This window comes from Bombyx mandarina, chromosome 06 (assembly GCF_030267445.1).
Source record: "Bombyx mandarina strain Sakado chromosome 06, ASM3026744v2".
Lineage (NCBI taxonomy): Eukaryota > Metazoa > Arthropoda > Insecta > Lepidoptera > Bombycidae > Bombyx > Bombyx mandarina.
The window spans coordinates 343,137-362,056 of NC_143213.1; the positions used below are offsets into that span (position 1 = coordinate 343,137).

The 18,920-nt window shown below is 44.6% G+C and overlaps 1 protein-coding gene across 2 annotated transcripts in view; it reads left to right on the forward strand.

Annotated features, from left to right (window-relative positions):
• LOC114251608 (synaptic vesicle 2-related protein) overlaps positions 1-18,920 on the forward strand; it is a 36,961-nt gene that overhangs the window by 11,661 nt on the left and 6,380 nt on the right. For both annotated transcript variants that reach the window (XM_028185943.2, XM_089728223.1), the window contains exons 4-6: positions 702-823; positions 9,182-9,417; positions 11,666-11,820. In XM_028185943.2, coding sequence (XP_028041744.2) covers positions 702-823; positions 9,182-9,417; positions 11,666-11,820 — 513 coding nt within the window. The remainder of the gene's footprint in view (positions 1-701; positions 824-9,181; positions 9,418-11,665; positions 11,821-18,920) is intronic.

Genomic DNA, 18,920 nt, shown 5'->3' on the forward strand with positions numbered 1-18,920 from the left:
ACGATAATCTCTAACAATTGATCGTTTAGATAACGCGAAATATTTAACAAATGGTCTGGCGTATGACTTAGTGAATGTAGCTCGGCACGTTGAGAATTATTGAATATTTGCTGTACAACACGTGATTACACGTGATTGTTAAGACAAAATTAGTGTAATGCAGGTTCATTTGATAAAAAATGTACAAGTAGTTGGAGAAGTAGTATAAAGGGGATGAATGAAGAAACACGTTTTAGTTAAGAATATGATGGTCAAATAGCTTCTAGTGTAGTCTGTCTATCAAGAAATCAAGAATGCTCTTCGACAAAACTAAGCAGATGCTAATGAGATTACCGAAGGCGTGTCCGAAAATAGATAATGTTCTACGATGAACAGATTTAGTAGCTTAAAGAAATCAGAACGCCTCGGCCTTTTTGTTATGTTTTTTGTTTGAAGAAAAAATTATTATCATCATCATAACGCTCGGCAAGCACCACGTAAGCTATCGTGAGCACATTACATATTTGCATACATTGATACAGTAGTAGTCTATTTTTCTGTTTGTTGTATTTTTGTGTTTGTCAATGAGTAGACGCTTATCAAGTCTCAAAGTCGGGTATCCCACGGATATCTTAATAATTTACCATTATATTGTATCCACGTGATCAAGAATCTCTATTTCAAATTACTTGAATATAATTAGTATCCCTTTTTACCCTCAGCTGCAGTTGTGCTCAATCAGTGACGTATACACTCCTCGGTGAGAGCTCATCGGAAACATTTCGAGACTCATACATGCTCATCATGACAAGTGTGTTGGACTTCAGTTTAGCTGTTTACGTTGGTAAGTTAGAATATGTATGAATACGTGTATGTCAGTGAAAACTGTTTTTATAGTTGTAGATGGTCAGATCAGCTCACAGTCCTTCTCGTTAAGTGTTTATTCGAGCCCTTAGATAAGACGTTGTGGCAGTATTGGGACGGCTGTACCCGCCGGTCGGACCAACAAGAGCCGGCAGCCAAGAACCGGCAGAAAGAGGCAGGGTGGTGGTGCCTAACCATACGGCCTGAGAAGACGTCCTACCACCAGTAATTACGCAAATTATAATTTTGCGGGTTTGATTTTTATTACACGATTTTATTCCTTCACCGTGGAAATAAATCGTGTACATTTGTTAAGTACGTATTTCATTGGAAAAATTGGTACCCGCCTGCGGGATTCGAACACCGGTGTATCGCTACATACGAATGCATCGGACGTCTCATCCTTTAGGCCACGATGACAACAAGCAGACATCCATTTATAAATAATGAAAAATACAAGTGCTACCCGATGAGTAGCGGAGAGGAAGCTTAAACACTGGTCACAATTGGCAGATAGTGCATAGTTAATTACATAGTTTATTTTGTATGTAATTAGAAAGGTAAAATACCCGTGAAATAAAAAAAGTCAATACTTTGAAAGACTACCTATTCAATCACATTTAATGTTTAAAATTTGTATTTGTTTATCGAACGTAATAAGCATGGAATAGATAGACAAAAATATATGTAATAATGTGCAGAAATATTTGTTCATATCTTTTCCTGGCACCATAAACAATAATAATATAATAGAATGGCTCGACTTGAATACATAGTTAGATATTATAGCATTGTTTTATTTGATTGTTTAAAAGAGTATTCAATACAATGTTGTGATAAGTAAATGATGTTTCGCTTTGTGGAAATCATTACATCCTGGTATGTAAGGTTAGTTAATAGAGCGTTTCGTTGTAATAATAAATAGCTATAAGTGTCCGTGGCTTAATGAGTGACACGTTCGTTGTACTCATATAGCGCAATGCAACCACATTGCTAAGTAGAAAGACTGCTTTATAATGGTGCCGAAATTCCAAGGAATCTTCCTGCAATTTTCGGAGCGTATAGGGATTCTTGGGGTCGATGTATTTAGAGTTTTTCAGTATCGGAGTTATTTGGAAGGTACAAAGCGACGCGGTGCTTCAAGCTAGAACTAAAGCTTTTGCATTACAAAGCCCAAGTCCTGCCTCGCGTGGAGTACTGCTCCCATCTCTGGGCCGGGGTTCCCAAGTACAAACTACTTCCATTTAACTCGATACAGAAGAGGGCCGTTCGCATTGTTGATAATCTCGTTCTCACGGATCGTTTGGTATCTCGAGTTTTGAACTCGTGTATCTATCTAAACAATAAATAAATAATAGTTTAAAAAAACTAACAAAATACGCTTTTTATAAAAAATCCAAGTAAAAAGTAGAAAATAAATTTTAATAAATTTGAATTAAAAATAGTATGTTGTTATAAATATTTTATGAACAGATATGAGTAGAAGGGTTATTTTGATAATATCCTGAATACCACTCCACGCTTCTTTATAATATAATCATTTTTTCTTACACTATTTCTAATTAAAATTTATTAAAATGTATATTCTATTTTTTAGTTAGATTTTCTATTAAAGCGTATTTTGTTACTTTTTTAAACTATTATTTATTTTACTTTTTTTATTTGAATTTCAATTTTTCAATTTTTTTTAATATATTTTTTTTAATTTTGAATTTTCATCGGTCTTTAATGAGTATACCAAAGGACAATGCCCAAAAGTGGGCCAACTTTATGTCAAAACTATTTGGACTTGAAAAACTATGCCTTATTTTTTCACGTTGCTTAGTTTATATATCAACATTTATTTCAACCTGGCGTTGTTTTACAAAAAAATAAATTACTTATTTGATAACATCCCAAAACTGAGTGCCATAGTTTTTAAATTCGCCAATAGGCAAAGGGCTTAGCCCATAAAACCTTATAGTAAACCTATAAGCTGCCAAACGAAAGAGTTGTCTGTGACTTGAGCAACAAATTAAAAAAAAATAGCTAATGGTTATAATTCAGACTTTTTAGTTTATTTTTGTTCAATTCACTATTTATATATTGTAATAGTACATAATTATTACTTAAAACCATGAATTATTTAATATTTTTCGATATTATTGATTCCATTAGTAAAAATCTCAATGGCCTACCATTACTCTATTCTTATTATATATGATCAGAGAGTTTTGGCAGCAAACAGAGTGAAGCGTCACTTGAAGTTTTATTTTAATGTTTTTTTAATAGTTTATTGTGATGTATAATACATATATAAATTGAGTGTTGTTTTGTGTATTAATCATTCTCGCTCACGACTCGGTCGTGCGCGGACGTGCTTTCCGATCCGTGGCCCGCTTGCGAGCTGCGTCTCTGAACTCACAGTTGTGCTCGACAGTGTAGTGACCGTGAATACATCGTGCTTACAACTCGGTAGTGCGGACGTTCCGATCCGTTGGTCGCTTGCGATCTGCGTCTCGAAGTCCATTTTTGTTCACTAAAGTGTTGTAACCGCGAACCCACCCTTTACCAACTGCCTTTTTCAAGGCAAAACCAATCGCTACGATCAGGCTTCCTGTGGCACTATCACAGGCTAGCGGTTTCCTAACCCTTCCCAAAAACAACAGTCTTTTTCAAGACTAGACCCCCGCTCGCGATTCTGCCTACTGTAGCATTATACAGCCCGAGCGGGTTCCTTTCCTTTTCCCCGCCGATTGCCGTTTTCACGGCATAGGCATTCCCCCCCCCTGCTCCTTGCTGTCCTGCAGCACAGGGGGGTTACAAATCCTATCCGGGGCCTCGCCTTTCGGCGAGTTCAACAAAAGTCCCGGGGCCGCCCCCCCCGGGCAAGAAGACAATGGAAGACAGTGAAAGTGCTAGTGATATTGTCGGGTTCCTTCGGGATAGGTACCCGTCAATTAGGGCCGAGTATCTCGAATATAGGGCCTCTCGTGGCAATCCCTCCCCCCCCGCGTCCGTCGCCGCGTACTTCAAACGTGCCTCGGAGGCACGCCGCGCGCTCCCCGCCGCCGCGTCAAGTTCGAGCGCACGTTCCGACGTAGCGACTCACGAAGCGCCTAACGCTACCCCCACCCCCGCGCCCGCGTCGATCGCCTCATCGCTCGTCTCGTCCGTCGCGACCTCGATCGTGTCAAATAGTTCAGGCTCCGATACCGAATCGGAGATGGACTTTGATTCCGCGTCCAGCCCCCAGCCCGGAACCTCGGATGGTTTCCAAACGGTTACCCGCGGCAAGAAACGTACTCGCGTCGTGGAGTCCCGGAGCTCCTCGATAAAACAGACGAAATCCGCGTCCGCCTCTCGACCAAAGGTAGTAGTCACACCGGAGTCGGACTCCGCGCGCCGCGTAACCCCACCGCCACGTCCCAAGCCCGCGCCCGCTCCTAAAGTAGCTGCCCCGCCCCCGCTGATACTTCAAGAGAAGACAGCGTGGAATCGAGTGTCTCAGGCCCTTCAGGCAAATAAAATTAACTACACCCATGCGCGTAACGTCGCGCATGGGATTCAGATCAAGGTCGCAACGCCGGGCGACCATAGGGCCCTCTCAGCATACCTCCGAAAGGAGAACATAGGTTTCCACACCTATGCTCTTCAGGAGGACCGCGAGCTCCGCGTAGTAATACGCGGAGTACCGAAAGAACTAGACATAGACTACGTAAAGGAGGATCTGATCGCTCAGTCACTCCCTATAGTTAGTGTGCATCGGATGCACAGTGGGCGGGGCAAGCAGCCCTATAATATGATTCTCGTCGCGTTGGAGCCAACCCCGGAGGCAAAAAAGAAAATCTCATGCCTCTCGACAGTTTGCGGCCTATCCGGGGTCTCCATCGAAGCCCCCCATAAACGTGGCACTCCCGGGCAGTGCTACAGGTGCCAACTCTATGGCCACTCAGCGCGTAATTGCCACGCGCGTCCCCGCTGCGTGAAGTGCCTCGGCGATCACGCTACGTTAGATTGCTCGCGAGTTAGGGAAACCGCGACCGAACCCCCAAGTTGTGTCCTATGCCTTAAGCAAGGGCACCCCGCGAACTATCGTGGATGTCCTAGGGCTCCGCGTAAACGTTCAACCCACCCAGCTCCGCGAACCGTCGGCCCAAAGACTTCGGCACCTTCAGTGCCGAAACCCGCCTTCGTGCCGGCTGCAGTTCCCACGGTCTCGGCGTGGAAAAAGCCGCTGCCGTATACGAAGGCGGGAACGGAAACCGCACCCCCGCCCCCACTCGTGACACGCCCCGCGCCCCAGCCCCTGCTCGCACCTCGCCCCGCGCCCGTGTTCCGTCCCCCGCAACCCTCTGCCGTCAACGACTTCGCGCTCGTGCGCGACTTCGTCACTGCGGTCAACTTCGACCGTCTGCGATCGTTCGCAGACGCTATCCGTAGGTCGGCAACCCCCGAACAGCGGCTCGCGGCCGCGTTCGACCACATGGACGTATACGAGTCCGTGTCCCGCACTTTGTAAATCTTTACCGGTAACCAATGGCGCAAAAAGGTAGAGAAAAACCGTATTCCCTTACGTTAGCATTCTATAATGCTAACGGACTCGCGCGGCAACGCGATCAAATTTTTGAATTCCTCCGCGATAATCTTGTAGATATTCTACTAGTGCAGGAAACCTGTCTGAAGCCCTCGCGTCGCGACCCGAAAGTCGCGAATTACGTCATGGTTAGGAATGACAGACTCACCGCCTCCAAAGGCGGGACTGCCATTTACTATAGGCGGGCCCTGCACGTTGTCCCTCTCGATACTCCCTCGCTCTCACATATCGAGGCGTCAGTGTGCCGTATCTCGCTGACGGGACATCAGCCGATCGTCATCGCATCCGTTTATCTCCCCCCGGACAAGCCCCTTCTGAGCAGTGACATCGAGTCACTGTTCGGCATGGGAGACTCTGTCATCCTGGCAGGCGATTTAAATTGCCACCACACTAGGTGGAACTGCCGTCGTTCAAACGTTAACGGTAGGCGTCTCGACGCGTTTATAGACGACCTCACCTTTGAAGTAGTCGGTATAACATCGCGCTCCGTCCGAGCACTATAGACCTGGCATTGCTTAGGAACGTAACTCTGCGCTTGCGTTCCATCGAAGCACTGTCAGAGCTCGACTCAGACCACCGACCTGTCGTTATGCAGCTCGGTCGCCCTCATAACCCAGTCACTGTTACGAGGACCATGGTGGATTGGAATAAGCTGGGCACGTGCCTAGCCGAAGCCGCTCCGCCAATCCTCCCTTACGGCCCGGATTCGAATCTATCCCCCGAGGACACCGTCGAATCCATAAACATCATTACCGATCACATCTCTTCCGCGCTCATTAGATCTTCAAAAGAAGTCGATGTGGAGGACAGCTTCCACCGCATCAGACTGTCCCCCGATCTTAGAAATCTCTTAAGAGTTAGGAACGCGGCAATCCGGGCCTACGATCGTCTTCCCACGCATTCAAACCGGATTCGGATGCGTCGTCTACAACGCGAAGTCCACTCCCGCTTAAGCGACGCGCGTAACGATAATTGGCATAGTTATTTAGAACAACTCGCGCCCTCCCACCAAGCATACTGGCGACTAGCTAGGACTCTCAAATCCGAAACTACCGCTACTATGCCTCCCCTCGTACGCCCTTCAGGCCAACCACCGGCATTCGAGGACGATGACAAGGCTGAGCTGCTGGCCGATGCATTGCAAGAGCAGTGCACCAGCACTCAACACGCGGACCTCGAACACACCGAGTTAGTCGACAGGGAGGTCGAGCGCAGAACTTCCCTGCCGCCCTCGGACGCGTTACCCCCCATTACCACTGACGAAGTTAGAGACGCGATCCACAACCTCCAACCTAGGAAGGCACCCGGCTCCGACGGCATCCGCAACCGCGCGCTAAAACTCTTGCCAGTCCAACTGATAGCAATGTTGACTACAATTTTAAATGCCGCTATGACGCACTGCATCTTTCCCGCGGTGTGGAAAGAAGCGGACGTTATCGGTATACATAAGCCGGGCAAACCGACAAACGAAACTTCTAGTTACCGTCCGATTAGTCTCCTCCCGACGATAGGAAAAATTTACGAACGGCTCCTTAGGAAACGCCTCTGGGATTTTGTTACCGCGAACAAAATTCTCATAGACGAACAGTTCGGATTCCGCTCTAAACACTCGTGCGTACAACAAGTGCACCGCCTCACGGAGCACATTCTGATAGGACTAAATAGGCGTAAACAAATCCCGACCGGCGCCCTCTTCTTCGACATCGCGAAGGCGTTCGACAAAGTCTGGCACAACGGTTTAATTTACAAACTGTACAACATGGGAGTGCCAGACAGACTCGTGCTCATCATACGAGACTTCTTGTCGAACCGTTCGTTTCGATATCGAGTAGAGGGAACTCGTTCTCGCCCCCGTCAACTGACTGCCGGAGTCCCGCAAGGCTCCGCGCTCTCCCCGTTATTATTTAGTTTGTATATCAATGATATACCCCGGTCTCCGGAGACCCATCTAGCGCTCTTCGCCGATGACACGGCTATCTACTACTCGTGTAGGAAGATGTCGCTGCTTCATCGACGACTCCAGATCGCAGTAGCCACCATGGGACAGTGGTTCCGGAAGTGGCGAATTGACATCAACCCCACGAAAAGCGCAGCGGTGCTCTTCAAAAGGGGTCGCCCTCCGAACATCACTTCGAGCATCCCACTCCGTAGTAGGCGCGCAAACACCTCCGCCGTTAGTCCCATCACTCTCTTTCGCCAGCCCATACCGTGGGTCTCGAAGGTCAAATATCTAGGCGTCACCCTCGACAGAGGGATGACATTCCGTCCCCATATAAAAACGGTACGCGACCGCGCCGCGTTTATTCTAGGACGACTCTATCCAATGCTTTGTAGTCGAAGCAAACTGTCCCTCCGTAATAAGGTAACTCTCTACAAAACTTGTATACGCCCCGTCATGACGTAGGCAAGCGTAGTGTTCGCTCACGCAGCCCGCACCCACTTGAAATCCCTTCAGGTCATTCAATCACGATTCTGCAGGATAGCCGTCGGAGCGCCTTGGTTCCTTAGGAATGTGGATCTCCACGACGACCTGGAGCTCGACTCTTTTAGTAAGTATCTACAGTCGGCATCGCTGCGCCATTTTGAGAAGGCGGCACGACATGAGAACCCTCTCATCGTAGCCGCTGGAAATTACATACCCGACCCAGTAGACCGAATGGTAAACCGTCGACGTCGCCCAAAGCACGTCATTACGGATCCTCCTGATCCATTAACGGTGCTTTTAGGCACCACAAGCACCGGTCACCGTCCTCGTCGAACCCGTCGCTTGCGACGAAGGGCTCGACGAGCGAACTAACCCATAGACACAGCCCACTGAGTTTCTCGCCGGATCTTCTCAGTGGGTCGCGTTTCCGATCCGGTGGTAGATTCTGCGAAGCACTGCTCTTGCTAGGGTCAGTGTTAGCAACTCTCTGGTTGAGCCCCGCGAGCTCACCTACTAGTTAGGGTGAAGCTGAAATAGCCTCTCAAGGCTATCAGCATAGGTAGTGAAAAAAAAAAAAAAAAGTGTATTAAACGTCAATAATCGTTGTTCACGATTATTAAGGCATTGGAATAAAACTGTGGCTAACATAGCGGTGACTGTTTTTTTTTAAGATAAAAGGTCTGCGGATATTCACGCTCACTCAATGTGCTATTCATCGAGTTGACGTCAAAACTCCTTAAAAGGAATAAAAAGAGATACACCAACTTTTTATTGAAAAAAATATATATATAACTACGACAGACTAGGCTGTATAGGCTACGCTCTTTGCCTGCTTATTGGCGAATTTAAAAACAACAGCAACAATATTGTTGCCGGCTTCCGGATTTTCATTTCATTTTATTATTATTATGAGGATATAATAATAATAAAATGTACGTAAGGGCTTATTTCTAGCAACATTAACCACAATTAACTTATTGAATACTGTAAATAATGATGAGAGCGATTATTGCTTTCGAAGAAAACAATTAACAACTTAATTTTAGCTGCAGAAAAAAACCGATTTCTCTTAAACCTGGGTGAGAATAAAAAAATCGTTTTCTGAATATGAAACGATATTTCTTTGTCTATCAAATTAAGTTAAAACCATCATGACCCGACAACTTTTTTTAGGGGCCCAAACGCCCTAAGAAAATGGGCATTGTCCTTTCGAGTTAATCCGACGTTTTGAAGGGGGTCAAAATTATGTTCAAAGATTCCGTTACAAACACACATGACATACGCCTGAAGCTAATAAAAGCGTATTAAAAAATAAAACAATAAAATTTAATTTTCAGTTGCCGCCTATTTCATTCTCAATCTCCCATTTAGCTTGAACTTTGGCTTCATAACGTTTACGCCATGGCGTCTCTTGACCCTCGTCCTAGCGTTGCCTCTGGGCATCAGCGCTATGGGGATGCATTTCTTCTACGAAAGTCCCAAGTTCCTTGTCAACGCTGGCAGAACAGAGGAGGCAATTGAAGTCCTAAAGAACATTTGGTACAGGAATGGAGGCTACGGTGGCAAGTATGCTGTGAGTATTCATGAGTTTACTTGTTTAATTTAAAAGATACATACAATTGTATTTAGCTAATATGTGTAATTATAAGTCGTCATTTCTATGAGATTTATTCGTTTTGTCTTAAAAATACGTAAATGTCTAGATCCAATTTTATAGAAAATTTTATGTACTTTTTATTGCCTCTTTAGGCAGACGGGTATATGGCCCATCTGATGGTAAGTGGTTACCGTTGCTCATGGACGTGAGAAATACCAGGGTTACGGCAAAGTCGCTACCCACCGTGAGCAGTAGACACATCTAAATGTGGACAAACAACACCACAAAAACTATTCGAAACATCGCGTCGGTACAAAATTAAATTAAAATAACAAACACGAGATGAAAGGATTAGTTCGAACATGTCTACTCATTGTTTTGTCTACTGATACTAGTATCTAGGTCTTATATAGAAAAAATTCAGAGACAGATATCTCGTTTTTTTTCTACGAGTATTTTGATTGCCTCATATTTAGTTGTGTGGGGGCCCACAGCAGCCAGCACCTTCGTCTCTTGTTGTGGGTGTCGTACAGAGCGTTTAAACTTTATTCGTGTAAATTGCGATCGCCAACTGGAATTAACTGGTGCTAGCGCATTTTGTGCCCTCACCTCTCAGGGTACCATCCTGTCTGCGACCAAGCGTCCTGGACTGAAGGTTGGCGCAGCTGTTATGCAATACGACTGAGATTTAGAGCTTGTGGTTTAGGCAGGTGCCTGTGATAATATTACCTACATCGGGCGTCTTATTCTTTAGGGCACGACGCTTGCAAATTTAATGCTAAAGTATTTTAAAGTTGCTTTTGATTATAATTGATTAATATATTAATAATAGCTTTGCACTTGCTACTACCAATTAAAAAACAGGGCTCTAATTGTACAGCTGTTGTTTACGGAATGCTCATTACATTAATTGTTACGTTCGTCTTGTTATTTATCCAATTACAGTTCGCAAAGATAATGTTTCATGTATAGAAATACTTTGAACAACATATCGTGGACAAACAGATAAAACAACGGCCCATCTAAAAAAAGTTTACCAAAGACCAATAAACGTGTTTTTTTGTTGCTAAAGATGGATAGACAATAACATGGCTCACCTTATCTTAAGTGCTCACCGGAGCCCGCAGACATCAAAGGTTGTTTTCTGTAATTTTTAAGACGAAGTGTCAATCACACTGCATAAACAAGGGCTACTTTATTAACTTCGAATGCATGATTGCTTCGCGACAGAAATAAATAAAATGATAGTTTGGAGAAAACTGCGACGAGAAATATTCCCACCGAGCAGACAATATAGCTCGGTAGGTCCATCGGCTCAAATGTTAGTATACATCGAAACATGTTTTTTTTTATTGCTAGGTGGGTGGACAAGGTCACGGCCCACCTGATGTTAAGTGGTTACCGGACCCCATAGACATTTACAACGTAAATGCCGCCACCCACCTTGAGACATGAGTTGTGATGGTCCCACTTTTAACAGTACAACGGCTGCTCCAGTCTTCAAACCGAAATGCATTACTGCTTCACGGCAGAAATAGGCAGGGTGGTGGTACCTACCCGTGTGGACTCACAAGACGTCCTACCACCAGTACAGACATACCAGACGATGACCGAGTTTGGCTCGGTTTTTTTTTTGATAACGCCATCTTGTTGTGTCTTTAAAGCGGTTAGTTGCCCTCAATTAAGAAAAATAGTATTATTATTCGCCAATAGATGTCGGGAAGAGTTGATTATTGAAAACACGAATAAAACAACATTTTCTGAAAATAAATCGTAGCTAGATCGATTTATCGCGCCCGAAATCGCCTGTATACTAAATTTTATGAAAATCGTTGGAGCCGTTTCCGAGATTCAGATTATATATATATTAATATACAAGAATTGCTCGTTTAAAGGTATAAGATATCTTGCGCGTCGGAACTTTTATTTTTGAAGTTTATGTCCTGAAAGGTCCTGTACATGTATGAAAACTGTTATCTGACCACTTGTTGCACAATTTTTCTCCCCTTGCTTCTATCTTCGGCAGCGACCAACGACCTAAACTTAAAGAACCCCTGACGGAGGCTATTTCAGATTACTGTGCAGATTATTTCATGCATACCCCACTTACGATCTTGGATCTAAACTGTTTTATGCACGCGCTTTTAAATCCAGTTCAGCGAGATCTTTTTAATGGTCTAATTGTAAATTCAAACGAAATAAAATCAAATAAATTTTTTTCCAGGTCAAAAAGATATTCTTAGAAGAAGAAGGAAATGAAAAACACAAAGACCAATCCTTACTCCAGTCTCTATGGGATCAGATAGTACCTATCTTCAAGCCTCCACTTTTGACGCGGAGTATACAATTGTATTTCCTGACCGCTGTTATTTATAGCACGTAAGAACTTACTCAGATTATACTTAATTATATTAAACATAACGTTCACGTGTACGTAATGTGAGCTTTTGAAGATACTGCACTTTATACATTGTACCAGGCTCGTGTATAAAGTTCCTATTACATTTTTCTGGTAATCAAACTGCTGACGTGAATAATGTCGATAACTTTTTTTTTTTATTGCTTAGATCAGTGATTATCAAACTTATTTCTTTTACCGCCCCCTTTGAAAATCAATAATTTTTCAGCGCCCCCCATTTTTTATACACCCCTAAAACTTTAAAACCACAATTTCATTAATTTAATTAATAAATGTTGTATTAATTTTAGTAAATGTAGTACCACGTAGTACATATATATTTGTAGATGCTATTATTGTTTCCACATATTATTATATGTCTGTACATTGCTACAGAGCGTGTATTTACAAATTTGCAAAGTAAAAATGAATTCTTCTCATCGATATGTTTGTTTAAATTCAGAATTACCAAAATAAATTGCTAGTTCACTGTACTATTACTATGCTAATTTATTAGAACGAAACTATTGTACCTAGTCAGGTCATAAATTCTGTCACATGTTTAATGTAAAATAATTGAAACAAGTTTATTCATTATGTAACCATTCATATACCAAAATTAACTTAACAAAACATAGATTCTTGTGACACTAAAGTTTATTCAAAATGACCTCCGTAATTTTGAATACAGGCCTTCAATCTGCGCGGCCAGTCGTCTATCGCAGCACGAACGAGGTCCATGTCAATATCGGCGGCTGCCTTAATCAAGGATGTCTTGAGTGACTCCAAATTGGGATGGGGCTTTGAGCACGCCTTTTCCTCCAAGTGTTGCCATATCTTATAATCTAACGGATTCAAATCTGGACTGGAGGAGGGCCAGTCTTCGTGCCGGATGAAGTCGATTTCACGCGCCGCCAGCCAGTCTTGTGTGCTCTTCGCTCTATGAGCTGTCGCCGAATCTTGTTGGAATACCCAGTGCCTGTTATTGAACATGGTATGAGAAACAGGTTCCACAGGGTTCGTCAGGACTGTATTTTGATACACAACTGCATTCGTTTTTACACCTTTCTCACAAAAATGTACCTCTGTTAAGCCCCAATAAGAAACTCCCAACCATACCATGAGCGAGGATGGAAAATGACCTCGTTGGACACGCGGAATACGGTTGCTCGCTTCTTCACTACTGTGTGCGTACACCTTATCATTTTGTTTGTTGTAGCTCTCTTCTACGGTAAAAATGTTTTCATCCGAAAAAAGAATTTCTCGATATTTTTTTCCCGCGTACCGCTTCAACAAAGCGCGGCATGTCTTCAGTCTCAGGTCCATTAGACGAGCATTCAAACGATGTCCTGTTTTTCTTCGATATGCCCGAAGCCCTAAGTCTTCATTTAATACCCTTTTCACCGTGGTTCTGCTTAACCCCATCTGAAGGGCCAACAGTTTCTGCTTACGTTTGGGATCTCTTTGAATTCGCGCCTTCACAGCTTTTATCACTGCTGGAGTCCTAACAGACCGAGGGCGACCACTTCTTGACCTGTCATCTACACTAGAGTCTTCATTGTATCGTTTGATGGTACGATAAACGAATCTTTTGGTTATATTCAAATTTTTCAGTATGTTAAAAATTTGAATTGGCGCGTAACCGCAACGATGCAACACAATAACTGCAACACGGTCTTCTTTAAGCGTCCACTCCATATTTAAAAATGAGTAAAATTCTAAAAGTATACATTTTTATTTTCATGAACAGTTCGAAATTCGAATTCAATAAACTTTTTTGTGGCCAGCATTCTAAAAGAAATTTTTTTACTGTGTGACAATACTTATGACCTGACTAGTTATATAGTTTGTTGAATATCTTTCTCATTAATATAAGATTCTCATCATAAGATAATTAAAAATTTATATTTCGACTAGTAAATAATACTACTAACAATAATAAATTATTAAACTACGAATAAGCTAAACCTGGAAGTCGTAGAGGATTTCATTTATCTGGGCTTCGTCATAGCTAGTAATGGATCCTCCGAAAAGGACCTCAGAAGGCGAATCAGTATGGCAAAGAGAGCTATGTCCCAAACGGACCGTGTTTGGGTGGCATTTTTCTCTACGGCGCAGAGACTTGGACCCTCAAGAAAGTCGACCGCCACCGCATCGACGCGTTTGAGATGTGGTGCTGAGGAAAATGCTCGGGATTCGTTGGATAGAACACAGAACCAACGAATCCATTCTTACCGAGCTCAAGATTCCAATGCACCTCCGCACTCTCAATACCTCAGTCCACGTTGCTATCCACACAGCCGAGGACAGGCACGAATGGCGCAAGATGATGTAGGAGAAAGTTATTAGAGGAGGCCACGACCCTCAGCATGAGGTTATCGTCGCAAGAAGGAAGGAAACTACGAAAAATAAATTAATATCATTTCGTATTATAGATAAATATGGGTAATTTTTCATAGAATTTTAGTTTATAATTTAGAACTGGTTCAAACAAAAACCGCCGCCTAAGTCAGCGTTTTTATTATTTGTAATTTATATCTGTACTAATATTATAAAGAGGAAAGGTTTGTTTGTATTCAATAGGCTCCGAAACTACTAAACCGATTTGAAAAATTCTTTCACTGTTTGGAAGCTTCACTATTCCGAGTGACATAGGCTATAATCTTTTTTGAAAAAAATTAGGTATCCTTACTAAAACTCCAATAATTTAACCCAAGGTGTAAAAAAAATTACCTACAATATTCTTTACGTCGCGTGCCCTACGAAAACTATTGATGATAGAATAAAATAATGTACTATGACTTTGTAAAAAACATTATTATTTACAAAAAGTGTCGCGACAGCATATGTCTAACTATTATAGTTATGCCGTAATAAGCATTCTTTTATTTTAAAAAATGCCCCTGGTAAGACACGGAGTGCCCCCTACCTTCGCTGACTGGTGGCTTCCTACTTGGAGGACAGATCGGTTACGTGTACTGGACACGGTGGGATCGTGCACAGGTTCCCGGTCGTGCGCGGTGTTCCACAGGGGTCGGTGCTCGGCCCCCTTTTGTGGAATATCGGGTATGACTGGGTACTGAGAGGTGCCCTCCTCCCGGGCCTAAGTGTAATCTGTTACGCAGACGACACGCTGGTTGTGTCCCGGGGGGGAGTTTTGCTGAGTTTGCTCGTCTTGCCACCGCTCGGGTGGCGCATGTCGTCGGCAAAATCAGGAGATTGGGCTTCGACGTGACACTCAGTAAATCCGAGGCCATGTGGTTCCACAGGCCCCGGAGAGTGCCACCTGTCGATGCCCATATCGTGGTAGGAGGCGTCCGTATCGGGTCGGGGTGCAGTTGAAGTACCTCGGCCTCATTCTGGACAGTCGTTGGACCTTCCGTGTTCACTTTCAGAACCTGGTCCCTCGTTTGTTGGGGTTAGCCGGCGCGCTAAGCCGGCTTCTTCCCAACATCGGGGGGCCTGAGCAGGTGACGCGCCGTCTCTATACGGGGGTGGTGCGGTCAATGGCCTTATACGAGGTGCCCGTGTGGGACCAGTCACTGCCCGTGGGGGTAGCGAAGTTGCTGCAACGGCCGCAACGCACCATCGCGGTCAGGATCATCCGTGGTTATCGCACCATCTCTTTCGAGGCGGCGTGTGTACTGGCTGGGACGCCGCCTTGGGTCCTGGAGGCGGAGGCGCTCACCACTGACTACCAGTGGCGGGCTAGCCTTCGTGCCCGGGGCGTGGCGCGTCCCAGTCCCAGTGTGGTCAGAGCGCGGAGGGCCCAATCTCGGCGGTCCGTGCTGGAGTCATGGTCCAGGCGGCTGGCCGATCCTTCGGCTGGTCGTAGGACCGTCGAGACGATTCGCCCGGTTCTTGTGAATTGGGTGAATCGTGACAAAGGACGCCTCACTTTCCGGCTCACGCAGGTACTCACTGGGCATGGTTGCTTCGGTGAGTTCCTGCACCGGATCGGAGCCGAGCCGATGGCAGAGTGCCACCATTGTGGTTGCGACTTGGACACGGCAGAGCATACGCTCGTCGCCTGCCCCGCATGGGAGGGGCGGCGGTGTGTCCTCGTCGCAAAAATAGGAAACGACTTGTCGTTGCCGAGTGTTCTGGCATCGATACTCGGTGACGACGAGTCGTGAAAGGCGATGCTCGACTTCTGCGAGTGCACCATCTCGCTAAAGGAGGCGGCGGGGATCGTGAGAGATGCACAGGCCCGCCGCCATCGAGCGGGGTCCAGGGAGGCGAATCTCGTCCAAGCCCTGGCCCTCTAAGTGTTTCGGATCTCCCTCACATGTCGGCCTGGGGACCGGCGAAGGGCGCCTAAGAAGACGACGTGCAAGCTGATCTGCTCACGTTTTACGCATGAGCATGCGGGTGATGGAAGGCCGGCTATCCTCAACCCACGCTGGTTCTGACCCAGCGGGGTATTCCGTAGGATAGACCATTCTAACCGGCGCCATCTAGGCGGGCTTTGGACAGCCTGCCGACCGAGAGGGCTGGTGGTCGTGGCGCCGACGACCACCAGTCCGGCGTCCCGAGGGGGAGGGTGATGGGAGAGATGTGCTCCGCACTAAGCACTTCCCTTTCCCCCCTTTGCCTTTTCATGAGCTCTGTCTCATGCGAGGTTTGGATGCTGGTTGTTGAGCGACAAGAGGTTTTAGTCGGTTCGACTCCAACATGCCCCGCCCTCCATCCCCTAGTGAAGGGCGGAAATCCGGCGATTTCCTCTTGACAAAAAAAAAAACGTGTGGCACTCGGGAACTGCGTCGGTAAAGTTATTGCATAGCATTTTTTATCAACTTATGACATTATAATTAGACAATGATAATTTAATATTAAAACAATAATAAAACAAGACCACGCTATATTAAACCTTAATAAAGGCAAAACTTTAACTGTCCCCTTCATACTCATAAGCTAAACCGCGCGAGAGAGAGATGGGCAGACTTTTCATGATACGCATGCAGTGTGACGTCACGCCACGCGCTTATTCACAAACACTACACAAGCGCAACGTGTGAATGTGTTGAACGCGAGCTACATGGTAGGCGGAGTGAGGGATGTTAGGTTTTTTTCGTTACGGAATTTCATGATTCGGTCGCTGCGCTCAAGGCCCGCGATAAAAGCTATGCAATAGCTTAAAAATGTATGAACTTGTAATAAAATGTCCTTGGCTGTACTATTTGTATCTGGCTGGTTTTGGTATCATTAAAAATTTAAGTTCGAAAGAAGATAATTCCAAATTAAAATTAGGAAGATTTGTGATTTTATTTATTTTTCGTACTGTCAAGATGAGTGAATCTAATGAAGATATTCGATACATTTTAAAATTTTACTACAAAAAAGGTAAAAAAGCAACGCCAGCCGTGAAAAAATATTTCGATGTTTATGGACCTAGTGCAGTGTCTGTGAGAGTAGCTCAAATTTGGTTTAAGCGTTTTCAATCCGAAAATTTTGATGTCAAAAATGCACGTCGCTCTGGTCGCCCTATTACGGATAAAATGGATGCCATTTTTGAAAAAGTGGGGCAAGATCGGCATATCAGTAGTTAGGACGTAACTGAAGAACTGGGAATTGACCACAAAATAGTTATGGCGCATTTGAAAAAAACTGGGTACACAAAAAAGCTCACTGAAAGAAACCTAATGAACCGTGTACTCATTTGTGATTCTTTATTACGACGTAATGAAACCGAACCATTTTTGAAGAAGCTGATAACTGGTGGTGAAAAGTGGATCACGTACGACAAGAACGTACGAGAAAGGTTGTGGTCAAAGGTCGGTCAGGCTTCACAGACTCTGGCAAAACCTGGGTTAACTCGCAACAAGGTGATGCTGTGTGGGTGGTGGGATTGGAAGGGCATTATACATTATGAGCTGTTACCACCAGGCAGGACCATCGATTCTGAACTCTACTGCGAACAACTGATGAGATTAAAGCAAGAAGTTGAGAGAAAGCGGCCGGAATTAATCAACAGAAGGGGTGTGGTTTTTCATCACGATAACGCTAGACCTCACACATCTTTAGCCACTCAGGAAAAATTAAGAGAGCTTGGCTGGGAGGTGTTAATGCATCTGCCGTATAGTCCTGACCTTGCACCTTCAGATTTCTACCTGTTACGGTCTCTTCAGAATTCTTTAGGCAGTATCAGGTTAACATCACGAGAGGACTGCCAAAACCAATTGTCGCGGTATTTTGATCAGAAGCCCCAAATTTTCTATAGCAATGGGATCATGTCCCTACCTACAAGATGGCAAAAAGTTATCGAACAAAATGGTACCGACATACTTTAGTTAAAAGCGAATAAACTATATTAAAAAATGTTGTGAATGTTCTTAAAAAATGCGAAGAAACTTTTTCCCCAACCTATTATTATATAGAAATAAGATAGTAAACAATGTTTACAATAAGTGAGCTTACTATACTATTTGACATTGGACGGTAATGGGTAAATTAAGTAAATTAAATTACAAATTTTACAGCGCCCCCCTAACCCACATCACCGCCCCCCATTTTTTCCTGGGCCCCTCAACGCCCCCCTCTAGGTTTCAAACGCCCCCCAGGGGGCGTTATCGCCCACTTTGAGAAAGACTGGCTTAGATGGTTGGACGAGCTCACAGCCCACCTGGTGTTAAGTGGTTACTGGAGCCCATAGACACCTACAACGTAAATGCGCCACCCACCCTGAGATATAAGTTCTAAGGGTCTCAGTATAGTTACAACGGCTGCCCCACCCTTCAAACCGAAACGCATTACTGCTTCACGGCAGAAATAGGCAGGGTGGTGGTACCTACCCGCGCGGACTCACAAGAGGTCCTACCACCAGTAATTACGCAAATTATAATTTTGCGGGTTTGATTTTTATTACACGATGTTATTCCTTCACCGTGGAAGTCAATCGTGAGCATTTGTTGAGTACGTATTTCATTGGAAAAATTGGTACCCGCCTGCGGGATTCGAACACCGCTAGATACGAATGCACCGGACGTCTTATCGCTTAGGCCACGATGACTTCTTATCTATCTTAATGTCGTTGGGGTATTTTGAGGGGTCTCAAGGATCCAGAACTACTCAGCAGATCCAC